We start from the raw sequence: 25,241 nt of genomic DNA on the forward strand, positions 1-25,241 counted from the left end.
TAAGATGAGTGTCATAGAGAAAAGAGACATTATTAGGATGCTCTTTTAATACCCGCTATTATGTACTTTTCTTATATCTTCAAATTTCGCACTAATACTCAAATTTTTTGGCAAAATATGTTGCCATTAGTTACGTCGTATATATCGTAGCGTTTTAAATTAAGATAAATGTACAGTTATTAGTAAATTGTAATTTCTTATATAAGGATATTTTATCTTCGAGTTATTCTATTTATTCCTCAGTGGCTCTAAAATCCTCTAACGTGAATTCAATATTTGAGTCTTCTGAATTGCCTCTATCTAAAAAGGGGCCCTCTTTTTGTTCTAATAGACGTTGATATATGTCAAGGCAGAGAAGTTGCCACAAGAAAACCATGAAAGCACCAGATATAAGGACTAGGCTGTATGCACTATAGTCAGCGCCTAGCCTTAGAACCAATTCCAATTGCTCTTCATTGGCACCCATGAAAAGAACTCCCGAGCAAACTAAACAGAATGGAGGCAAATATTGGAAAGAATGTATCTTATTATCCGTTCTATTATCGCGTAATAAGAATGATATTTCAACAATTCTTAATGCCCCTCCACTCATAAGCACTAATCCAAACAAGTAATGGACTTTTGTGCTAATAATGAGTTTTTGAGTATGTTCTGACATTGCCCAACCGGTGAAAATTATCAACAATCCAGGTATAAATGTTCTCCCACCGTTTCGCGAAAGGTACATCCCTACAAGACCACCAGACCACCATATGATACCCATTGCAGTATGTTGGTAATCTCCGTGACCCCAATCTTCCCTTCCCCATCTATGCTCCGTGAAAGTATTTACTATACCCCACAAACACATTGCACAACTATCATAAAAATCCTGCGAATATTTACTCTCATTATTCCTCAGCCATGGAATCACAAGTACAGCAGCATATAAAAATCCGTATAACACAAATGCAGAACCCATAACGCCATGAGCAATACATTGACCTGTGTGTTTTCCGCGACAGAAACCAAACATTGCAACTGGTGCGAGGCATATTTTAACCCAACCTGCAACGACGCATAGAAATGACATAATTTTATGCAAGTTTGCTAACTTGTTTGAACTAATATGCGATAAGGCTGCCTTAATTCTGTCGTTTCTGAACAGAAAATTTGATCCAGTGTATACTGCCCCAGTAAAGAGAGTAGTTCCAAGAAGCATTAAAAGCACCCAGGCCGTTCCTCTAGATGTTCGATTTTCAACTCCATCTCCATCTGGAAAACGCAAAAATACAGCCTCTAGCAAACAGTATACACCGCTTATAGTTTGGAAGAACAATGAAGAATATACCTTACCGCCAAAAGTCAGGCATGCTGAGAACGACGGTAACAACATCAAAAAAATAACAGAAGCTAGCCAATGAAATGTTTTGCTGCCAGCATTTGTGATTTGTGGTCGAGTATACTCTTCGGTATCATCCATTTCCATTCCAGCTGCCAGGGCAGCGTAAATCAATGTATAAAATATCTTCCTAGATTCCATCTTTTTTGCACCCTATTAATTACGCGGGAACTTGTTAAACAATCCAAAAAAAATAACTATAATATTTTATGCAACCAGATGTGAGAGAGTCTTTAATCAATATTGTACTATGAATTGAGTGTATATTGACAAATTCTCTGATAATCTATTGTATTTGTTCTAATAGACAGAAGACAGTTCTAATATCAACTCGCCCGTAAAAATGTGTTGAGACGATTGTTTTTTTTTTTTTTTTTTTTTTTTTTTTTAATTTTCTATTTTGACTACGGAAGAAGTCAGATGATTCAAGAGAAAATTGGATTAGAAAAATTTATGTTCATTATCACCGAAAAAATGTCAACTAAATATAATATGATCACTTTGGAGCCAAGTGACTTCCATCTTGGTTGAAAACTCTTGATGATACATTATCCAGATTCTCTCTACTATGTGAATTTAGTTATATAATGTAATTACTTTGGTTCTTTGTCATTTGAGTGCAAAAGTCCTGTGGTATGGTCGGCGGAATCAGAGTGAGAATCTGTACTTGCATTCGTAAATGGGTTACGTAGATCCTCCTGACTGTTTGAAAAGTTTCCATCATCATCATCATCATCTATTCCAAAGTCGAAGTTTTCAAGTGTTGCATCATTTGTATCTCCAGAAATTGATTCTGTCCTATTGATAGATGAATCATATTCAGAGTCCGTGTCTATAATATCAAATTCATATGCCTCCGCTCTTGAACGTCTAATTGTCCTTCTACTCTTTAAGAAGAAGAGATAATATATAACAAGTATTAGACCACCAACGATGAATATTCCAATGTACAAATGAACAGCCTTTTCTGGGTTTGACAGTTTGTTAGGTCCGTGAGTACCTTCATCTGGAAGTGGAGTGCTGGACACTACATCTGCAGATCCTGAAATACTGCTGTAACTCGACATTGTGCTGGCAGAGCTGCTGTACGTAGCAGTTGTTGTTTCTGTAGTGGAAGAATCTATGTTCGAGGGGTATTCATTCTCCTTTTCATCTTCAAAAGTGTATGCTTTGGCTTCGGCACCATCTATTGTTTCACCGAATATTTTCATTCTCCAAGAGTGTAAAGTGACAAGTTCATCATCTTCTGTACTTCTTACTCTTAATTTCCAATTGCCGTTGGCTTTTGAACCCCAATGCGCAACAGACATAAAAGTCCAATTTTTGAATCCCGAGGGATCTTTATCTAGACGTCGAGGAGTTGCCAATGTTGAAACAACATTATCAGGGGATACAAGATCTATTAGTATATGTCCTCTGCATGGAGCACTGATATCTACGGTGACCCTTACATGTTCAATATGTTTTAAGTTGTTTTCTTTCATATCTTTTTCTGTAATGTTAACTTCAGATTCTATTGTTTCTTCTGACTTGTTTGAAGATTGATTGACAGTTACCCTTGGAAGGAAAAACCATCCTTGGGGGTTTACGTTTTTCCAATTCCTAGCCATATCAACAATTTTGTACGCATCTAACTTACCAAAACCATAAGTATGAGAATAACGTTTGCCCATTGCTGTCATCTGCCAGTTTCCCTCATGTAGATTTATTTCTTCTGAACTGAGTATTGATAGATATTGAACATCTCTCCATGTCAAATTTGGATTCGCTTCCAATACGAGTGTGTATATACCGGCAGCAAGCGGAGCTGCTGCTGAAGTACCACCATGGGTGCTTGCGCACTTTTGATCTAAGTCTGTGGTTTTGATACTATTTCCGGAGCCAGATGAATAAGTCACTACCATAACTGCTGAACAAGACTCTGAGTACGGAGGATGTAATCCTTTCCAGTCAATTGCACCAACCGTTATGGAAAATATTGAATTAGTATACCCATCAAAATTGCAATTATCCCCGAAATTGCCACCGTTTCCGCTAGCAAATACATACAGAGCACCCTTCGAATCACGACCTTCAGTCACACCTTTAATTAAAGCTTTTTTTACTAAATCGTCTGGAGCTTGCATAGTTCTTCCGTCATCAGATGGACCCCATGAACAAGAGTAAATATCATTTACATCCAAAGCGTGGACTAAAGCAGCGGCTTCATCCTCAGCAGTGATTTGTCCAGAGAGAATTCTGATACCCGATACCTTGGCATTAAAAGCAACACCTACACCACATACGTCATTTCTAATGGCGGCGATCTCACCAGCACATCGAGTGCCATGATAATCATCTTTGAGTCTAGGCTTTGGGAGTGGATTGTTGTCGTTGAAATCCCATGAACCTTCAGCACAAAAGTTTTCCTTTAAATCAGGATTCTCAAAATCCAATCCATCATCTACTAACGCTGCTACAACACCATTTCCAGTAATGTTTTCTTTCCATAAGCCAGTTACGTTGACATCATTACCCAAGTAGTTGGAGTTGATAAGGTGCCATTGTTCATCGAATAATGGATCATCAATCATGAAATTCTTTCTTGCTTCTTCAATCATTTCCATACTGGAGTCCCCAATGGGTAATCTCTTCTCTAACTGAATGGGTGGTAAGTCATGGAAACTGATAACTACACTCGGGTCTGTTTCAATTGTGGCACGTTTACCAATATTTTGGATGGGTTTTGAGAATACATAATGATTGGAAAGGCCTCGAACATTATGCTCGAATCTCCAGTCAGTGTGAATAGATAATAGTGTCTCCACATCTTTAAGAGACTCGATAGCGAAATACTGTTTAGAGGTATGGTTTTTTTCTGGAACGTGCATTGCACGTATGTGATACATCAAACCGAACAATAGTATCAGCAGCCTTTGCATTTAAAACAATACTATTATCCTCTAACGTGTGAGTGGGATGAATGTTGAAAACGATGAAAATAGAAGTAGGAGAGAAAATGAAAAACTAATGCAAAGCGTGATACAATACGAACTGATATGATTGTGATATAGTATGCGTCCCCGTTAAGATCCTGGATATTATCTTTTATCTATTAGATTTAAAATGTTATTGGATTTGTCTTATGCAGCATAAAAGAAAACACGAATTACAACTTCTAAGGGGTGTCGTCCCATGAGATGGCAATCCGAAAGAAAGTTGTGTATTCGAACTGCTATACAACTTTTTCTTAAAGTCTAATAACGAAATAAACTTCAGCGCAATAATTCATTTATATAAGTGCACAAATCGTTACTATTCTTACATTGCCGTACTAGTTGTTATAAAATCCGCTATTTTTTTGGACAGCATTTGGAAGCCTGTAATGTCAAGGCGTATATGTTATGAAAGTCGGGTAACAGTGTTATGGCATGTGATCTGTTGAACATCAGTGATGTGTCTTTTTCGCACCGATTATGCGGCGCGCTGAAGAAAGTTAATCTTCGGAGAAAAAAAGTGGAAAGAAAAACTCAATATTAATAATCTTACTGATAGGCTTGGAACCTTGACTTCTGTAAGAAAATGAGTTAACTCATCAGCTGAAGTAAAGTATAATATTTACAGTCCTCGTTTGATTCGTTACAAGTAAGAGTTACACGATATATACATATATGAGGCGTTTTTCTATCTGAAAGCTCTTAATATTGTACAAAGTGAAAGGCTTACAATGAGTGCACTATTAAGTGACTCTGACTTAAATGATTTCATTAGTCCTGGAATGGCCTGTGTGAAACCAGCAGGTCCTACCGAAGCAAAGGATAATAACAATAAACTCGAAGTTGGTATTGAGTCCAACGTTCCAGTTAAGGTTTCTATAACTTTGCAGGATTGCCTTGCATGTGCAGGGTGTATAACCTCTTCAGAGGAGATTCTTCTCTCGAAACAAAGCCATACGGTCTTTTTGAAAAAGTGGAATGAATTAAAACAAGAAGGATCGAGATCATTAGTGGTAAGTATATCTCCACAGTGTAGGCTTTCGATGGCTAGCTATTACTCTATGAATCTTGGAGAGTTCGATCACTGTTTCCGTCACATACTTAAGGATAAATTTAATGCCAAATATGTTGTTGGTACTCAAATTGGTAGATCTATCTCAATAGCCCAAATGAATGAAACCATACAGAGTAAATCTACAGAAAAAGTCGGGCCGATGATATGCAGTGTGTGTCCAGGTTTTGTACTATACGCTGAGAAAACTAAACCTGAATTGGTTCCTCACATGCTCGATATTAAATCCCCTCAACAGATTACGGGAAACCTACTTAAACAGATTGATCCAACGTGCTATCACTTGAGTATAATGCCATGCTTTGATAAGAAATTAGAGGCATCAAGAGATGAGTGTTTGAAGGAAGTTGATTGTGTAATAACCCCAAAAGAGTTCGTCACGATGTTAAATGAACTGTCAATTGACTTCAGTAGTTACTTATCTGGGCCTGATCTAATTAAAGAATTGACACCTACCAGCTGGAGTCCGGAATTGCACTGGCTCAGTAATGAGGGTAGCAGCAGCGGTGGCTATGCATACCAATATATTTTGGATTTACAATCAAAGAATGTCAGATCCCATATCGTTACTGTGGATGGAAAAAATTCCGACGTTGTCGAATACAGACTAATATCAGAAGTCGGTCAAGTAATAGCATCAGCTGGACAAGTATATGGTTTTAGAAACATTCAAAACATGGTTAGAAAGCTTTCACAGGGTTCAGCATCTAAGAAGAGAGGAATTAAAGTAAAAAGACGCGGCAAGCCAACAGGCAAAGACACAACCAGTTCTATTGCCGTCGCAGACCCAACAAAGACAGATTTTATTGAAGTAATGGCTTGTCCAAGTGGCTGTATTAACGGTGGAGGACTCTTAAACGATGGGGAAAACGCAAATCGCCGGAAGCTCTTAGCCCAAGATCTATCACAGGAATATGCCAAGATCCCTATAGTCAAAAACATACAGGACGTAGCTGACACATATTCCAGCAAAACCTCTGATCTCCGTTACAATCTCCAAGTCTTGGAAAGTCCCCCTTCTGATTTCGTAACAATTGGTAACACATGGTAAAAAGACCATGCTGACGTTAGCATCTTCTCAACATTTGACCTACCGTTATTCTAGGTAGTAATTTATTTATTTAGCGCATTGCATATAGTGTATGGTTTTAACCCTCCAGAAAGAATTAGTACTAAAAAAAGGGACCATTATTCGTCGTGATATTTACTTATCGTTGATGGTTATTTGCCGAAAACACACCCCTTCTGCTCACCCGGTTCCTTATATCTTCCCAAACTAAAAACTACAGGTAAATTGTAAGCCCCTATCAGGTACTTACCCGCGCTTCGGATTATATGTACTTTTGTTGTTATTCTAACGTTTTCATTTGTCTTTCAGTTCCTATAATCACACAAGACAGGGTATATCTGCCTAATCTTGTTTTCCTTCTCAGTTTAAGGAAGCCACCACACTAAAGTGGAAAAGCTTCCAGACCTTTCCTAGAATAGTTAGTAGTAATTTCTCTTTCTCTGTGGACCAACGTGAATAACTGGAAAAATAGTAAAAACTGGAAAAGAGAAATGTAAAAAAAAGGGTGGGATTGCATCATATATCACATTTAACGACAATGGTGGGGTGGCACCAACTACTTTGCACTCTTTAACTATGGTTTGTCGCTTGATAAGGTAAGGCTCCGCATGTAGTTTAATGAGGAATGTGGGCGGCATCGGAATGCAAAACTGTAGCTACCATTTGGTTGTTAAAATGCTTGCCAACAAATCATTCAAAAAAAAAAAAAAAAAAAAAAAAAAATTAGATAGCTCGGTTCTCCATATGTTGTGTATTATAAATCAGTTTTGCTTGGAACGTTATGACATAGAAAAATACAAATTATAAAAAGAGGGTTCTACTAAAGCGTAAACGTAATATAAAAAGTAGAATTGTTCATTCGTTTTTTGAGTTAGTGGAGATTGATAAGGTTTTATTGCAGCAGCTTAGTGTGTTCTATCCAATTGAACTTCTTACAGAGCATTGTTTTCTTTCGCTTTGTACTGTTTTTAGTCACGCACCCGCATACTCCTTATACTCATTGGATACTCATTTGCTTACAGAAAGTGTTAAGAATACCCTTAATCGAATAGTAAAGAAGAACAAGCAAAAGCTTCTGTCGCTGTTCTGTTTCCTGTTACTCCAAGTTTTTATCTGTGTCGTTTCAATTTCACGTCGATACAATTGCATATCATTTCTAAATCGTAACATAATACTGAACATTTGAACAAGATGGTTACTGAATTCAAGGAAAACACTGTGATCACAGTTTTTGGTGCATCTGGTGATTTATCAAAGAAAAAGACATTTCCGGCTTTGTTTGGGCTATTCCGTGAAGGTTATTTGAGTCCTACTACTAAAATTATTGGGTATGCTCGTTCTAAATTGAGCAACGAAGACTTGAGAGAGAAAGTCAAACCATTCTTAAAAAAGCCTAACGGGGCACAGGATGATTCCAAGGTGGAAAGATTTCTTTCCATGGTCTCTTATATGTCAGGCCCTTATGATTCTAAAGAAGGATATCTGGAATTAAAGGAACACATTGAGGAATTTGAAACCAAAAACAACGTGAAAGAGCCTCACAGATTATTCTATTTGGCATTACCCCCCAGTGTTTTTATCAATGTATGCCAAATGTTGAAAGAAAACGTGTACACCAAAAGTGGTGTACAGAGAGTTATTGTGGAAAAACCATTTGGTCATGATTTAGATTCTGCCCGTGATCTTCAAAAAAAGCTTGCACCTCTATTCTCTGAAGAAGAGCTATTCAGAATTGATCATTATTTAGGCAAAGAAATGGTGAAGAATTTATTGCTAGTTAGATTTGGTAATACTTTCTTGAACGCAGCTTGGAATAAAGAAAATATTCAGTCTATTCAAGTCACTTTTAAGGAACCATTTGGTACAGAAGGCCGCGGTGGTTATTTCGATTCTATAGGAATTATTAGAGATGTGATGCAAAATCACTTACTTCAGGTCTTGACTTTGTTAACTATGGAAAGACCGGTCTCTTTTGATCCAGAATCTGTACGTGATGAAAAGGTTAAGGTTCTTAAGGCATTTGAACCAATTGATCACAACGATATCTTAATTGGCCAATACGGTAAATCCATTGATGGCAAAAAACCTGCTTATTTGGATGATGAAACTGTTAAGGAAGGTTCAAAGTGTGTAACATTTGCAGCAATTGGCTTCAAAATCGCAAATGAGCGCTGGGATGGAGTTCCGATTGTAATGAGGGCAGGTAAAGCATTAAATGAGGGTAAAGTTGAAATCAGAATTCAATTCAAAAGGGTTCCATCTGGGATGTTTAAGGATATCCCTAATAATGAATTGGTGATCAGGATTCAACCAAATGAAGCAATATATCTTAAGTGCAACGCCAAGACCCCTGGATTAGCGAATGAAAACCAAATCACAGAATTAGATTTGACTTATTCCGAAAGATATAAGAATTACTGGATCCCTGAGGCATATGAGTCGTTGATAAGGGATGCTTTGTTAGGAGATCATTCAAATTTCGTTAGAGACGATGAGTTAGAAGTTAGTTGGAAACTATTCACACCCTTACTCAACTATCTAGAAGGACCAGATGCACCACAACCTATTATCTACCCATACGGTTCGAGAAGTCCAGATGGCTTGGTAGACTTTTTAGCAAAACACGGTTATACCTTTGCTAAACCAGGAGCATATCAATGGCCGGTCGCTTCTCCTAAAATGTAAAATGCTAACGGTAGTATATATATCTCAAATTCTCTAGTAGTAATTTTTTTACGTACAACAACGTTTATAGTCAAGAAGAAATAGAAAGATACATTCACCTTCTTGCAGTTTTCAAATCATTCATGTCGGTAAGAGTTGCAGTGTATACGTCATGTATAAGAAAGTTGGGCTGTTTATTGACGGGAGAAAAGGCACCCAATGTATATGTACATACCCCTATCCTAAATAAAAAAAAAAAAATTTAGCAGCTCTTGTTTATAACCTTGACTTCACAAATTGCGCTATACCTTCGGTAGACTCTATATTTGCCTGCTCAACGTCTTTGAGTAAGTCAACCAAAAGTTTAGGAACCTTCGATAGTTCTTCATTATGAGTGATACAATACTCCACTGTTTCTATTGCAATGTAGTATTCCTCTCCTTCATTTTCAGCAAATGCATCTGCATATGTTTCTGCCTGTTTAACATTCTGCACCTTTGTCATATCATTATCTTTGTATAGAATATTTGGAGTTATGACGGTTGAGATATTATGAATATCCATCTTAGATCCGCTGTGATTATCAACATGAGAGAATGATGATGCCCAATATAAGAATGAAAAGAGCACCTCCGCTACATTCCTGTGATGGATAGGGAGCATTGTGTAGAGTAAGCCTAACATCTTTTTTTTCATTTCCGCGTCAGTTAGTCGCATCGCCTTGATCCATTGTTTGTAAAGGTCAAAGGTTAACAAAGGATTTGGTAGTTCCCGTAAAAACTTTTTGAGCAGAGCAGATAATTGAATAACAGACTCTTTTGAAAGGTCGGGACAGCTTTGTGGCTGGCTATCAATTTCTTCAACTAAGAGCTTCAAACGTCTAATATTCCCATTCTTCCTAAAAATACCTTCTACTGACATATCAAGCTGACGCAAGCTTGAAATTATTTCATCAACAAGAATGGGTACCTTTAGCTTTGAAGGACCAACTCCTAAATCTGACTCCACTCCACAATTAACTGTGAGGTACTCAAGTGGAGATCCGAATACTTTCTTTAGTGAAACTTTTTTTGATTCTTTACCACCCATGATTGTTTTAAACTTTGTCCACAATCCATTACTATTAACAAGTTTCTGATGGGTATCAGGGATTTTTATATCATCAGTATCTACTCCTTCGTTTATGAGGACGGTGAATGCAATGACTTGAAGTTTATAATATTGCTCAGCAGTAAGTTCAGAATAGTATGTTGCGTTTTTTATTGGATGTTTGATAGTAGTTGCAGATCTCTTAATGCTATCTGTGTTTTGATCAGTAGGAATCAATTCACGGCTTTTTTCGGCAGCAACTATTCTAGAAATATCATCTAAAGTAAGAGATCTAGTTCCGTCAAAAATCAAATTCTGCTTTTCGTCGGTTTTCTCATCTGTTTCAATAACCAAATCTTTTTCGCCAGCGATATCCTGGTTAATTCTACGTTCTTGAGTTTCGATCACCCTAGATTTTCTTGCACCTTCTTTATTATATGATACTTTCATACTGGTTCTACGAGATTTTAACCTCTTTATGTCATTTAAAGTTCGGATGTAGGTTTGTTGCATCGTGATACTTCTGATATTAGGATTGGAAGTATCAGTTACTTTTGTGGTTCTTTGATTGTACTCCATAACAGTCTTTGATCGTACAAGAGCAATCTGAAGAATATAAACTAATTGAGAAAGGTTGCTCACAGATTTGAAACCTGTTTTGGAGTCTGGATCATCCACTGAACATCTAGCGCAGTGAACAGTGCTAGTAGTTACATTGAAGGATGCTTCTGATAACGAGTGAGCATCAATAAACTTTTGACATACGTTGCAATAAAGACACTCTTTATGCCATCTACTATTTCCATATTGGTAACATCCTTCTTTAATGTATTTTCCACAGTAGAAACATGAGTCAGTAGCTTCGATTGATACATTGATATACTGAAAAGGATTATTGTAGTAAATTTCGTTCGCTTCAATTTCTTTTAGGTATTTAAGAAGAGTATTTGATGATTTTGTTCTCATGCAGTATTCAAGAGCATTGGTTAAACTTTCGCGAATCAGTAATTTTAAGAACTGGGCAATACCTGTAATTACACTAATAAATGAGTTAACTTCATTCGGACTTCCTGATTGCGCACTTGAAGTCATTTTCCTAAGCAGTTGCAGATATATCAGTATTTTTGTTGAGAGTTTGTTGGGAATTTTAGTCTGCTTTTTCTGGAAATAGGTTCTCTTCTCTTCCTCCGTAAGTGCATTGTTGATACCGTCCTCTACAGATGTTGGTGATGGATCAGCAAATACTCTTACAGAATCTAATGAGTCTATAGCATTGAGTAAACAGCTTAATTTCAATACTAGCAAAGCTGTTGCATCTAAACCATTCTTTTGATCCAGGCTAGCAAGGTATTGAAACATATCTGATACGCAATTAGCAGTTTCTTCCTCAAATCGATAAAGAACTGTCCAAATTTTGGATAAGATGGTATTAAAAATTATGAGGCTCTTTTCCATTTCACTTTTTGGGGCATTTTTATCGTTTTCTTTGTTAAAACCAGTTAAATCATACCCCTTTAAAATCGAAAGACCAAAACTCTGTGGAGAAATGGTGACATGCCAATACTTATGTATACCATAGCACTCTGTATGCCAACATTCAATGTTATCTCCTTTGGGAAATTCGATATATTGATCAGATATAGGATAACCACATCCTTGGCATCTTCTGGAAATGTATTTCAGAAAGTGGTATTTACAATATAGTTTATCATCGTGGTGAAAACACTCATCAACCTTGCACTTTTCTGCACACAAAGAACAGCAGAAATGCTCTTCATCATAAAGTTTACCAAATGTACTAAAGTAAACACCATTTAGTGGTTCATTGCATACTGAACAGAGAAGGTTGTTGCGAGTGAAGTAATGCTTTTGACATAAAAGAACGGTATTCCCGGAATCAGGTAGTTCATATGGAAAGTATTTTGGCTTACAAACTGTTCCACAATCGTAGCAGACAAGGCATTCTTCGTGGTAGTGCGATCCAAGAGCTCTCAATGCATTATTATGTATTGGTTTGTTACAATGTGCGCATAGCCTCACAGATCTTTGAGAGTTCTTATTGCTGCCTGTTTTATAATTATTCTCATAGTTCAGAACCTTTCCCTCCTTCTTATGCAGACTTTCTTTGCATAATTGAGAGCTCAATACAGTTGTATTATTCATCCTTAGCTGTTAAAGCCTGGGATTCTGTCTTTGTTGTGTTTTTTGTAGTCTTATTCACTATCGCTGGTTTCATATCTAATTGTTTACTCTCTTGAATTATTATATCCCAATTCTTCTCCTATAGTGTTTTTCAGACAAACAAACCAAGGAAAAAAAAAAAAAAAAAAAAAAAAAAGATTATCCAAAACACCCACAGAAAACCCTGTAGACTCTCTTGACCGTTCCATAAAGGACAAACAGGATATGCAGCATCAAAATACATTGACAAGAACACAACAAAGGTGAACAAAGGGATAGACCCTTTTTCCGAAGTTTATATCTATTGTCCTTCTCTGAGTCCGAGTAACATTATTCAAGGATATTATTCTACTCAAAAACTGACCGGTCCGGTAGGGTTTTCTTTGGGTTGCACGCCGTGCATTGTATGCAGAAGGAACGTTCGACGTCATTTTATACTAACAAGCAATAGAGTTTCTTTATAAAATGGCATAAAACTGTAAATGAAGAAGGAAGTTGTTTATATTCTTTAGTTATTTACAATTATGCATTTGCTATTCTGTATACAACTAAACTATTAGTTGCTTGATTTATACTTTTCTTCAATGTGTGCAATTTCTTCTTGATCGTACTGGTTGTTCAAACCCTGCAACGTTTTTGACAGTGCCTCGGTAACACCTATGAGAGGTCTTATTAATGCAAGTGGAGCAGCTTTGGCCACTGTAGAGACTGCTTCTTGAGCCCCATTCGCAGTTTTGATGTCATTTTTAGCTTGTTTCATGCTATCAAATGTGATATTGAGATTACGGCCAAAAGATGAATATGCATCATGTAGACCCGAGTAAAAGTCTTTAGGCTGATCTGCATACAAACTAATAACTTTCTGGGTATCTCCCTGGGGTAAAATGACATCCAAATGATTATTATCGTTTGCTGTGTTGTCGAATAATGTCGTTGATCTTAATATAGACTCATCGATGAAAGCATCAACAATTTCATCCCCTTCTACTAGTTTTATTTTAATATTTCTTCCGTTGCTTCCTTGTCCTCCCAATAGTTTTTCTGTACTTTCTAGGATGGTCTGGGTTCCAGAGGTTAATCTCACAGCTAATTTAACAAACTCTCCGCCTGTAGTACGCAAAAATACCATTCCACCTTTTTGAAGGCTGGTTCCAAGTCTACCACTCTGTTGATATTGTTCAGTAGGCACTGAAACTAAGGCTCGGGCTCCATATGAGAGTCCTGCGAACGGTTTGAACGGTGTCAAGGCACCTAAAATTCCAGGAAGTTGAGTTTTTGTTATATCAGGAGTCCATATGTCTGTTAAAATTGTCTCAAGTCTGGAAAACCCATCAATGCCGTATAGGATAACGTGTTTAAGATTGATTTTTGCTTGATCAAGAATAAAAAAATTCATGAATTCCTTTGTTTTCCCTGATCTCAATCCCACATAATCCACCTTCTTCGGTTTATAGTCAAGTAGTATCTTAACTGAATTAATTTCAAATCGCTGGATGTATGGTATATCTGGGTAATCATCTATAAGCTCAAATCTGGGATCCTTGAACTGGAAAAAAAGAGTCAAAAATTCTAGAGCATCCTGATCGACATGTAAGCTGATAGGCTTTACGTGGACGCTAAAAATTAACTCTGTGGCATAAAGATGTGGGGTTGGGCGTATCATTGTAAACCTTAAGGAAAACATAGGAGACTGCTGTAAGGTATTTGTTGTTTTTAGTTTTGTTCGAGTAAGGAACTTGTTCCATGTAGAAGTTGGTAAGTTATCAACAATCTCAAGATTGTTGATTTGTACGGAAGTTTCATTCAAAATATCATAAGTATTATCTGACAATGGGAGAGTACTTGTGGTCCGAAGTTCATCATTTCCACTTTGGATATTTACTTTTATCCCGTTTCCTTGAATTAAAATCTTATATTTTTTAGTTGGTCTAAGTTTCATTTTACCTTCTTTTGTTTCTTCATTGTGGATTTTCATATTTATGTTCGATTTGATGTTTTCATCCTCGTCTCTTGGAGCAGGAATATATATGGAGTCAAAAACTTTAGCATCCGGGCAGCTAAGTCCATCTTTGAAGTTCTCCTCTAATTGTTCAACAGCACTATTTATTTCTTTACGTGTATGCTTCCAGTCATATCCATCATAAAGTTTTAATTTTATTTCATCGACCGAAATCTTGACGTTGCTTAAGATTTCGAATACAGCCATATTTACCTCATTTTTTGATGGGCTTTCTAACTTTGGAGAGAAATAGTTTTCTTCAAATACCAGAGATTCTCCTGAGTTTGAATAAGTGTCTGGATATATCTCTAGATCATTTTCAGATATCCTAGCCGTTGTAAAATACTGGTCTGTTAAGTCTTCAAAAACTGAAACTAGTTCAGGTTCAAGTTGGTATTTGACGTTCTCTGGATATGTCACAACAGGTTTAAGATCAATTATTGTTTGGATTAAAGCATTAAAAGAGTCCGAACAGATGGAACTATCAATTTTATGGACATTGACTCTAGTAGATGCAACACCACCTGGACAAAACCTCACTGAAAGTGTGTCGATTTTAACTAATGATGAATACCCTTGCTTTTCATACCAGTTTGAAGTAGATGTGGTATGACCCAAATCTGTTTCATGGATTAGATTCATATCATCTATTAGCAATAGATCTAAAATTTTAGTTGATAGGGTAATTTCATTTTTAGTGATATTAATCTGAGCCCTAGGTATATTAATAGCCAATCCTGTAGAGAGTCGACATGGTTTCAATGATAAAGCACAATCGTAGAGTTTGATATCTATAGGGATTGAAACTAGAGTTTTTGCATTTTTTTTCTGTTCATTTATAGAGTTTTCTGTCTTTTGACCAGAAAACAACTCGCTCCATTTTGTATGAATGAAGATCCCTACGCCAGTTAAATATGCCTTGATTTTCCCCACCTTCGTCCTATTGATAACGAAATTTGCTATATTGGAATCATGATTAATATCGAATATAATATCAGTCTTTTCCGAACGATATTGGCGTTGAGCAGTAAATTCGGTGAAAGAGATTGATAAGTCGCTATACTTATCCTGATAAATTAAAGACTTTCTCGCAGTGATCATTAAATCACCGAAAGCCTTCCCTGAGATATTTGATATTTTGATTTTCATACAGTTGATTTGTACGCAAAACATTGACAAAGCTGTTCTGTTATGAAGGAATGCTGAGGACTGCATCATTCTAACGCTCCTTTTCTCCATATTTTTTGATGACGTAGTTTCGCCGCTGCTTAACAAGAGTTCGGGAAGGGATCCTAAAACTCCACTCAAACACTGAATTATCTTATTCATATCTGATTCTAAAATAGAAACCTCCAGATTTTCTAGAGTAGCTTTAGTTTTGGTATTCACATTACTTGCACAAAATTTACTATTCGCACCTGAAATATTAAAACAACCGCTTTTTCTGGAATGGAATTCAAAATCCGTTAATTCTCCTATATGACTTTTTTCATTGTTTTGAACTGAAAATATGGATAGTTTAGGTATTTTAAAGGTAGTGTGTGGAATATTTGAAAAGAAGGGTGAGAAATGGAATTCCATAATTAAGTCACCTAGATTTAGCAGAAAACAAACATTTTGTGAACTCAGCAAAAATTTCGGATCTGCTGATGGATCTGCGTAAGTTGAAGGTCTCTCTATTATCTGATTATAGAGACACATATAATCATTTGCAAAGAGTATGAGTTGTTTCATCAAAGAATAGTCTACTTCCACCTTTATGTCTCTATTCAAATGTAGCTTTTGTTCGGAGGTGCTACTATTTTTATTCAAAGATAGAAATGGTTCAGAAGAATCTGATCGATTAATATACTCTTTAGAATCGAGTACAAGTTGGATATCAGATATAGAAACACTCGTATAAGGAGAAACGCTGCTATTCAAAGATATCTCAGTAAGCATAATGAAAAGGTTATCTCTCAAGTGAAATTTCAGGCTGTTGAGAAGAACAAATGTAAGTGTTTTGTCTTCTTCGATGTTTTGTTCATGTTGGAAGCGTTTGTAGCTCTTTAATTCCTGAGTTCTTATCTTGTCTTCCGAATTGGACAGCTGAACGTGATTTAATAATGACATTATGTGGCTCAGAATTGAGGAAACATTCTCTAGGTGAATATCAAGAGCATTTATTTTGATTTTGAGGTCATGGACTTTCAAATCATTTATCGAGGTTATCCCCTGAAACTGAACTTCTATTTTATCGATGTTTAGAAATTGGTATGTTTCCCCATCTAATGAATCTAATACTAGGCTTTCCATGGCACTCAAATATATAGATGTGGCTTCTAACTTAGAATATGTGATGCTAGTGGAGAGTGGATCTTCTGAATCAGATGTGTTGTCATCTTCTTTATCGCTGCTACTAGATCCATAGCTTGGTACTGATTGTTCGGGCTTAGAAAAAACTGCCGACACGCCAATAACGTCAGCAATACGCTTCTCATCCGCAGAAATCATCTTGACCTCAGATATGGATATCTTTAGCATGAGCTCTGGGGAGATTATTAATTGTAATTCAACATTTTTCAAGTTGATGGTTAATTTTGAGAGAGCCACTCGCAGAACTTTATCCATCATAGAATCTAGAGCAGTTGGGGGTTTGATATCTTCATTTGTGTCTTTGTAGATTTTGCTCTGATATTCTGACAATTCCGTGTCTAAAATGGATTTGGTCATGTCCATCACACTTTTGGTCAAAGATGACGCCCACTGTTCTGATGAATCATCATCAAAGAAACCATCGGCCGGTTTTAAAACGAATACCATACCTTCGCCACTAATTTCAACGTTGCCAGCAACTGCTAATTGAAGGTTTAGTTTAGATATTCTTCCACTCAAAACTTCGATGTTGGGTAAATTTATTTCACATACATTGAGATCAATATCGGTGAAGCCGAAATGTGATTGAGATCCAATGGACACATCTAAATTGCTCACATCAACATTGGAAAACAAAGAGACTTGCTTTATAGTGTAGAGAAGTAATCGTTTCTGTAAGTTCTGTGGTAACCAAGAAGTCATAATAATCGAACTTTTTGGTTACATTGGCCTGTTGTCTTGCCTTAATTTTGATAAAATATATCCCGTTACAAATACGGGGGGACAAACAATTAAGACCTTTAGAAACAAAAACTGAATCTTGATTTTCTTTAGTTTAAAATTATAGTAAAATAATATAACCCAAAAACGACATAGTAGCTTTAATCATGTGACTTAGAATATATTTCTAATCTTCGCCGAAATAAGGTAATATATATCGTCCAAAACAAAATTTCTTGACTGAATATTGAAGGGGTTTGTCTCCGGTAAGTAGGTTTACTTTTTGCTAGAAACTGCAAAACTCTTTCGTTGCGTTTATTTAACCGCCCACATTGCAAAAAGATTCGCATACATATACAATTTTAGCTTACATAAGAGTTTAACGTAGGGGTATGGTTATTCATTGTTGTTTTGAGAGGGCAGTCGTATAACATGGACGGTCCGTGACCCTTTTCAAATAATCAGATAATATAGGATATGATTCTAGGCTTTGTGCCATCCCTACAGCCTGCAAAACGAATGCAAAATTGATATCTACAGCACTGAATCCACGATCTAATAAGAAGCCTCTGTGATTTTGGATTCTTTCGGAAATGTAGCCTAGAATAGCATCAAGCTCTGTTTGGAATACTTTCTTGATGCCTGGGGGTAGGTCTTCTCCTACATTCTTTTCATAAACAAGAGGTAACAATGCAGGAAATGCTGTTCCTTCTGAAAAATGTAAGAACTCCAAGTATTTGGCATACTCAGAGTCGTCGGCCAATGGGGCAAGTTTTCCATCTTTATCATATTTATTTAGTAGGTACTCAATGATAGCCCCAGATTCTGCAATAATTAGGCCTTCATCCTCAATGACAGGAGCCTTACCTAAAGGGTGGATCTTTTTTAAATCTGACGGGGCCCTGAAAGTTATAGGATCCCTTTTGTATTCAACGACTTCATAAGGAACTCCCAGCTCCTCTAGCAGCCATGTGATTCTAATAGATCTTGAAAAATTTAAATCGTGAACTCTAAGCATGATCAAGTTTGGTGGAAAAGATATATTTTCTCTTTATCTTGGCTGTGAATGGTCGGTGAGTAATATTATGTTTAAGTTTTCTTCGTTACAAGATGTTTAACTGCAGATACGCCTTTCTTTCTCTCCCAAACTTTAATTTATTCTGATTAGAGGACCCTTTTTTCCAGTGGGTTAAAAATTACCATAAATTATTCGAGATTAAAACTGCTGTTACCCGGGTTTTATTTGACCTACTAATTACATAGACGATATTATCTTAGAGATAAACATTTAAGATGCAAAGTAAGAATTGAACATTAAATCTGAAAAAAAAAGTCTGTTGAAATCTAAATTATAAGCCATGTGATCACAACCAAACTGATGTGATTTTGAGTAAACCGCAAGAAGAGACCTTACAATACATACAATGATATATCAAATATGTAGAAATATACATCTTATTTAGCAGTTGCTCCATAACTGGTACTGTAGACCATTCGTCAGGACATCAATATTTCAACATTTAGACTAGATCCTTCGAAAGGCGGGATTATATAATTTTAAGCTAAACGGTATCGGTTAATTTAGTAATCATCAGGCTTCTGAACAAGGCTACTAAAACTCTTTGTCATCTAGCGGTCTTCCATATAAGTTAATAACATATATATATGTACATGATAAAAGGTATATCAGCAACTCCTTCAAGTGAGGCCACTAGGGTCCATAGTTAATAGAACTCAGCAATTCCCTATTTTGTAAGCACTCCACTCCAAAAGCAGCTGCTTAATACCTGTTGTCAGAATAGTGAGTTCTTCTCCCGATATTATATACGGTGGCATAATGTAAACTAGCTTTCCAAAGGGCCTTATGAAGATACCCTTGCTTACCTGCCTTTTCTGGACAAAAGTCCCATCAATTGGTTCGAAAAGCTCTATTACGCCTACTGCACCAACAACCCTAAGATTGTTAATCAGTTTTCCGTATATATGGCTATTACGAAGCTCGACGTAGAGCTCTCGGTACAACTGCGCTTCAATCCGAGCCACCATGTCTTTCCAATTTCCCTCCATCAGGATATTTAGTGACGCATTGGCCGCTGCACAGGCAAGAGGGTTAGCCATGAAAGTTGGGCCATGCATGAAAGTCCCTTTGGTCGCAGTGTCTTTCGCGGAGATGACATTGGCAATGCGTTTTGAGGCGATCACAGCACTCATTGTCATATAGCCACCAGTGAGAGCTTTTCCAACGCAAAGAATATCTGGAAATACATCCACTATTTCAGAGGCGGGAGTTCCTATCATTTTCTGATATACATCACAATGCTTAAAGGCAAACGCTTCGCCTGTTCTGCCAAACCCGGTTGCAATTTCGTCGAATATCAGCGGGATGTCAAATTTCAAACAGAGTTTCTTCAGCTCAATCAAATACTTAGGGTGATACAACCTCATTCCACCGGCACCCTGTAGGATTGGTTCTAGTATCACGGCACATATCTCCTCATGACAGGAGTTCATCGTCTCTTCCATATCTTTTATTGCCTTTCTGTTAGTCTCATCATCGTAATTATCACCTAGTTGAAAAGAACCGTGCAAAGAAGAAGTGCATAACGTGTCAACCAGTGGTGGTTCAGTAACAAAAATGTTCTGAGGAACGTAGTCGCCATATAAAGAATGCATCGAGTTAATTGGGTCACATACACTCATTGCACCCAATGTATCGCCATGATACCCGCGTTTTATAGTTATGAATTTTTTCTTCTTTGGACAATTCAATGAGAACTGATACTGTAAGGCCATCTTCAGGGACACTTCAACTGCCACAGATCCAGAGTCGGCAAAGAACACGGCATCCAACTGAGGATGATCAATAAATTTGAGGAGATTTTGGGCAAGTCTAATAGCGGGCAAATGGGTGAGGCCACCAAACATAACATGAGAAAAATCGTCAATTTGTGTTTTCAACGCTTCGTTCATTCTTTCATCGCTATAACCATGAATCATGCACCACCAAGACGACATTCCGTCTATTAACTGCGTCTCTTGTTCATCAGCAAGTGTAAGCTTGCACCCCTTGGCACGTAGAACCGGCAAGATGATCTGGTTGCTATTCATAGATGAGTATGGATGCCATATGTGCGCTTTATCAAAAGCTAGTAAGGCATTGATATCATTCACATTGTTACTCTTGGGCTTGTTGTCGTTCATATTTGCCGTGAATCTGGGTGACTAGGTTTCACACCAGTGGTTCGTCTGCCATATTATTCATATAATTGTAATCGTAGGTCCAAAGCATTTTCCAGATACGCCTTATATATGTACATTTTTTCTTCGCAGCATGTCGCATCTCAACTCGGGCAGATATTTGTTTGATTGACGGCCTGCACGCTTTAGAGTGCTTTCGTTCTTGAATCATGATATGATGATTCAAATGGAAAGAAAAAAATTAAAAACAATCAGGAAAAACCAGAAAGTAAAGTACCCAAGAATGATTAGCTTGGTCACGCACGTCATCTTCAATGGCGGGATCCAACAAGATATTGTAGCGACGGGATGATGAATTCGACCAATAAGCACAGCTCATATTCTCGCTTACATTTGCCTCAGTAAATTCTCGTATATAAAATGCATGATGAACCAGTGTTCTATGAGCCATGACTCTCATGTTCAAAATGAAGGCCAACACTGCTGTGTCATAACGGATACCTCCATAGAAATCAAACCCAATCAATGACTAAGATTATCTTCGTAACAGGGACGGGAACAGATGTGGGAAAAACGTTTATTTCAGCTTTACTGGTTCACAGATTAAAAGCTGATTACTGGAAGCCGGTTCAGACTGGGCTCGAATGTGATACAGGCGACACAAGGACGGTTTCCATGTTTCCCACCGAATTAACAGGTTGGAAACCAAAGCTATTTCCACCAAGATTCCAGTTCAAGAAACCACTTTCACCTTACAATGCCATGGAATTCGAGTCTGATATTGACATTGAATTAGAAGACTTTTGTATTCCAAGTACCGATGACCTCCAAAACGATGTTTTGGTTGTCGAAGGTGCGGGCGGGCTATTTGTGCCCATAACCAAAAAGCTCGAGATCACAACAGACCTGATTCGCAGTTTGATCGAAAGGTACCCTCAGCATGAAATATCCATAGTTGTAGTTGCGGACAGCGGTCTTGGTACCCTGAATCATACCATGCTCACGGTAGAGCATTTGAAGCATCATGGACTGGACAAGAATTTCTCGGGCTGCATCCTCAATGGTACGATAAACGCCATTAACGCGAAAACACTAAGGTCGTTTGGGGTTAATATTCTAGGTGAGATAGAGCGCTGCGAAACAACACAGGACTTGGGCACAGCTCTCAAGAAAATGCCTGGTTTGGATAGTCTATATGTCGATAGCAAGTAAATACATGCAAGTAAAATGTTAACTTTTCCACTTCTAAGCAGTGATATTAGAGATAGTCAGACTACCATGACTCAAAATACACATACCAGTTCAGACAAGAGAGAGAGTGCTGGCCAAGACAACAAATTAATGACCATACGCTGAAAAAAAAATCCAACCATTTATGGTCAAGCATCGTCTACAAGGAAATGGTATATAAAGGACCATCATCTTGGGCATTGAGAGGGAATCAATCACAACTTACAGCATAAGCAGATGTTCTATAGAAAAATCGACAAACAAAGCTAAGAGCAACGTACGCAAAATGAGTGTCTCGGATTCTTCCAGCTCTCTTGGTGCTTCTCAAAAGGCGGGAAAACTTGCCCATAACTACTCATGGTGGCCATTGATAGGCATGTCGTTCTCGCTAACCAACTCATGGCTAGGCGTTTCCTCATCCTTTGTCGTGGGGCTCTCAGGCGCTGGTCAACCTGCGGTCGTCTACGGTCTTATATTCGCTTTTGCGTTGACTTTGATGTGTGGGTATTCGCTCTCAGAATTCTCCCGGTTGCTTCCTAATAGCGCTGGAACGAGTTTTTGGACGTTAAAACTTCTTGAGAGAAGTGCGGTCGGTGATGTCGAAGAGCTCTCGGTTAGAGAGAAGTCATCCAGCGCTCTTGACATCAGCAAGTTGTCACAGAAAGAAGACGAGACCACGGATGATAAGCTCTTGAAGCTAAGCACCATGGACTCGAACAGCTGTCGTTCGTCCTTCCAGAAGCATATGGCGATAGCGGTTGGCCTAATCAACTATTTTGGTTGCGTGTTCACGACAGCAAGTATTGTGTCTTCATTGATATACAGTATAATGGGTATCCACTCCATTCTGCATCCCTCTTTCGAGTTGAAGCGGTGGCATACATTCCTACTGTACGAAATACTGACCATTTTTTTGACTGCGTTCAATTGCAATTACAGGGGCTTGCCGTTCCTGTCCTCCTTTGGGCTAGCAATGTCACTGTTCTCATACGCCATCACATTTATCCTGTGTCTCGTTTCAAGAAGCGACACCATCGCCGAACAGCCTTGGCCTAAGAGCGAAGACATCTTCTACAAGTTCCACAACAACACCGGGTGGAAGTCCAATGGAATGGCGTTCCTGGTCAGCCTCATCAACCCACTATGGTCGTTCGTGGGGATCGACTCAGCAACGCACATGGTGGACGAGGTTGGCCATGCTGCAGCGAGAGTGCTGGTGCCCAAAGTCATCATGACCACCATTGTGATTGGTTTCGTCACGAGTTTCTCGTATTCGATTGCGCTCTTTTACTGCGTCCGCGACACGAGTGCTGTGTTGGAATCGATTGCGCCAGCTGTGACAATCTATTACCAGGCGACGGGAAACCGAAACTTGGCGGTGTTCATGCAAGCGTCCACCATCGTGGCCGGCCTGACATGCGGTGTTGCGAGTGGGACATGGCAGTCGCGGATGTTGTGGGCGTTATCGAGGGAGATGGAGGCGATGAGGCCGGAGGGAACGCTGTCGCGATTGGTAACGGCCAGGTTTGCGAGTATCGATTCCAAGAACAAGGTGCCCTTGTATGCACACCTGTTCTCGCAGGTTCTTGTTGCGATTATAGGGTGCATCATGCTGGGCAGCACGAAGGCGTTCAATGCCATCATATCGGCAGCAGTGACGCTTCTAATCGTGTCATACGCCATCCCGAGTGTGATACTGCTTGTTAGAGGCCGGAACAGGTTCATTGAAAAGTGCGAAAGGGAAGCCGGCGATGAGGCGGTCAAAGCACCCAGTAAATGGGGCGTGATTCCACACACGATGACGGTGGTGTACGCATTGTTTTGCCTGGTTATGCTGTCTTTTCCTTATGTGAAACCTGTGACAGTGTCGAACATGAACTACGTGTCTGTTGTGTACGGAGCGATTGCGATGATCATAGGGTTGGTGATAGTGTTGTTCAGTAGTATTTAAGTAAGGCAGTATTTAAGTAAGGCAGTACTTAAGTAAGGCAGGTTTGTTCAGTGTATAGTTACCCGGCAGCTGGACAAGATAATATTTATATGATATTTATTTGAAGATTAGAGAAGGGAAGTGAGAATTGGAACGGGAAAGTGAGATTGGGGTGGAGCTTCCAGTGTGTAGGCACGGGGTTCCTCTGTCTGACATAAAGCGGACACAGTCAATTCAAATGTAAGAATTGGATATGTAGTACATTCCTACTTAATGTCTTAATTTAGTTATCTAGTTGGGCAAGTCGCTGGCGAATTTCCTAGCCTGTGTTTGAAATTCTTTAACCTTTGCTTCGGATTGAGTATTGGCATCGTACAAGTACAAAGGATCGATAACATTGATGCCAGAGTACTCCAAGGAGGTCAATGTTGCGGATAGCAACTTGCTGACAACCTCATTTGGGTCTCCTGGGTTGCCTGGCTTGTAGGCGTTCTCTGGAGAGCCACCCAGAGTGACAACAAGAGAAGCATTTCTGCCGGAGACAGTCTTCGTTTTTAAAACTTGTGGGTCGCTCAATTCGGGGTGCTCGGAGTAGTTGTATGCAAAACCATTAGAAAACACTCTGTCGATATAGCCCTTTAGGATGGCTGGCAAATTGAACCACCAGATTGGGAAGACAAAGAGAATTGTGTCTGCCCACAAGAGTTTTTGTTGTTCTTCAACGACATCCTTTGTCAGGGAGCCGTTGGCGGTGTGGTTCTTGGAGGCTAGTTCTGGGTTAAACTTCTGATCAGCTGGGTAGGCAGGGAAGTCGGCAATGTCAACTTCACTCTTCCAGTTCATTCGATACAAATCGCTGACTTTGACGTGATCTCCCTGGGAGGTTAATTGATCAACAAGCACGTCTAGCAAACAACCGTTTAAAGAATTGCGTTCTGGGTGAGCGAACACAATGAAGACGTTTTTTCCCATTGCTGAGTCTTACTAGGGTCTTACTAGAGTGTTACTAGGGTTTAACTGGGGTGCTACTAGAGTGTTACTAGGGTTCAACTAGGGTTAGTGAGAGTACCAATGAAAAATCAGACTGACGCGAAGCATTAAAGAACGCTCAGCTCGAGGTGTGTCCCACAGAAACCTTTATTTTCCTTGTAGTTATAGTATAGTTATAATTGTTATAGTTGTGAGCACAGCTCACCTCAGATCTGGCATCTCCGATCTGGCATCTCCGATCTGGCATCTCCGATCTGGCATCTGGGATCTGGCATCTGGGATCTCGCGCCGTGTTGTAGCTTAGTATTACATGTGCTGCCACAATTAGGTAATGTCTTATTAAAGAAGACGGACTTAAGCGACAGACCTAAGCAGCGGAGCTAAGCAG

At 38.5% G+C, this 25,241-nt stretch overlaps 11 protein-coding genes across 11 annotated transcripts; 4 read left to right on the forward strand and 7 right to left on the reverse strand.

Moving 5' to 3' along the window:
* Positions 1 to 232: 232 nt before the first annotated feature.
* YTP1 (Ytp1p) lies at positions 233 to 1,522 on the reverse strand (the record flags this gene model as incomplete). The annotated part of the gene is made up of 1 exon (XM_022820632.1): positions 233 to 1,522. The coding sequence occupies one exon, from the start codon at positions 1,520 to 1,522 to the stop codon at positions 233 to 235; it is 1,290 nt and encodes a 429-aa protein (XP_022677076.1).
* A 452-nt stretch (positions 1,523 to 1,974) lies between these two features.
* On the reverse strand, positions 1,975 to 4,302 carry KEX2 (kexin KEX2; the record flags this gene model as incomplete). The annotated part of the gene is made up of 1 exon (XM_022820633.1): positions 1,975 to 4,302. One exon carries the CDS (start codon positions 4,300 to 4,302, stop codon positions 1,975 to 1,977), a length of 2,328 nt encoding a protein of 775 aa, XP_022677077.1.
* Positions 4,303 to 5,087: 785 nt separating this feature from the next.
* Positions 5,088 to 6,479, forward strand: NAR1 (iron-sulfur cluster assembly protein NAR1; the record flags this gene model as incomplete). Its single annotated transcript, XM_022820634.1, has 1 exon — positions 5,088 to 6,479. One exon carries the CDS (start codon positions 5,088 to 5,090, stop codon positions 6,477 to 6,479), a length of 1,392 nt encoding a protein of 463 aa, XP_022677078.1.
* Positions 6,480 to 7,688: 1,209 nt separating this feature from the next.
* Positions 7,689 to 9,182, forward strand: ZWF1 (glucose-6-phosphate dehydrogenase; the record flags this gene model as incomplete). Its single annotated transcript, XM_022820635.1, has 1 exon — positions 7,689 to 9,182. One exon carries the CDS (start codon positions 7,689 to 7,691, stop codon positions 9,180 to 9,182), a length of 1,494 nt encoding a protein of 497 aa, XP_022677079.1.
* A 255-nt stretch (positions 9,183 to 9,437) lies between these two features.
* LRG1 (GTPase-activating protein LRG1) lies at positions 9,438 to 12,413 on the reverse strand (the record flags this gene model as incomplete). Its single annotated transcript, XM_022820636.1, has 1 exon — positions 9,438 to 12,413. One exon carries the CDS (start codon positions 12,411 to 12,413, stop codon positions 9,438 to 9,440), a length of 2,976 nt encoding a protein of 991 aa, XP_022677080.1.
* A 574-nt stretch (positions 12,414 to 12,987) lies between these two features.
* ATG2 (Atg2p) lies at positions 12,988 to 17,487 on the reverse strand (the record flags this gene model as incomplete). The annotated part of the gene is made up of 1 exon (XM_022820637.1): positions 12,988 to 17,487. One exon carries the CDS (start codon positions 17,485 to 17,487, stop codon positions 12,988 to 12,990), a length of 4,500 nt encoding a protein of 1,499 aa, XP_022677081.1.
* A 418-nt stretch (positions 17,488 to 17,905) lies between these two features.
* KLMA_50634 (glutathione S-transferase family protein) lies at positions 17,906 to 18,523 on the reverse strand (the record flags this gene model as incomplete). The annotated part of the gene is made up of 1 exon (XM_022820638.1): positions 17,906 to 18,523. The coding sequence occupies one exon, from the start codon at positions 18,521 to 18,523 to the stop codon at positions 17,906 to 17,908; it is 618 nt and encodes a 205-aa protein (XP_022677082.1).
* A 716-nt stretch (positions 18,524 to 19,239) lies between these two features.
* On the reverse strand, positions 19,240 to 20,706 carry BIO3 (aspartate aminotransferase family protein; the record flags this gene model as incomplete). The annotated part of the gene is made up of 1 exon (XM_022820639.1): positions 19,240 to 20,706. The coding sequence occupies one exon, from the start codon at positions 20,704 to 20,706 to the stop codon at positions 19,240 to 19,242; it is 1,467 nt and encodes a 488-aa protein (XP_022677083.1).
* A 522-nt stretch (positions 20,707 to 21,228) lies between these two features.
* Positions 21,229 to 21,915, forward strand: BIO4 (ATP-dependent dethiobiotin synthetase BioD; the record flags this gene model as incomplete). The annotated part of the gene is made up of 1 exon (XM_022820641.1): positions 21,229 to 21,915. The coding sequence occupies one exon, from the start codon at positions 21,229 to 21,231 to the stop codon at positions 21,913 to 21,915; it is 687 nt and encodes a 228-aa protein (XP_022677084.1).
* A 304-nt stretch (positions 21,916 to 22,219) lies between these two features.
* Positions 22,220 to 23,884, forward strand: BIO5 (7-keto 8-aminopelargonic acid transporter; the record flags this gene model as incomplete). The annotated part of the gene is made up of 1 exon (XM_022820642.1): positions 22,220 to 23,884. One exon carries the CDS (start codon positions 22,220 to 22,222, stop codon positions 23,882 to 23,884), a length of 1,665 nt encoding a protein of 554 aa, XP_022677085.1.
* A 270-nt stretch (positions 23,885 to 24,154) lies between these two features.
* On the reverse strand, positions 24,155 to 24,835 carry Nqo2 (NAD(P)H-dependent oxidoreductase; the record flags this gene model as incomplete). Its single annotated transcript, XM_022820643.1, has 1 exon — positions 24,155 to 24,835. The coding sequence occupies one exon, from the start codon at positions 24,833 to 24,835 to the stop codon at positions 24,155 to 24,157; it is 681 nt and encodes a 226-aa protein (XP_022678478.1).
* Between the last annotated feature and the right edge of the window lie 406 nt (positions 24,836 to 25,241).

This window comes from Kluyveromyces marxianus, chromosome 5 (genome assembly GCF_001417885.1).
Source record: "Kluyveromyces marxianus DMKU3-1042 DNA, complete genome, chromosome 5".
Classification (NCBI taxonomy): domain Eukaryota; kingdom Fungi; phylum Ascomycota; class Saccharomycetes; order Saccharomycetales; family Saccharomycetaceae; genus Kluyveromyces; species Kluyveromyces marxianus.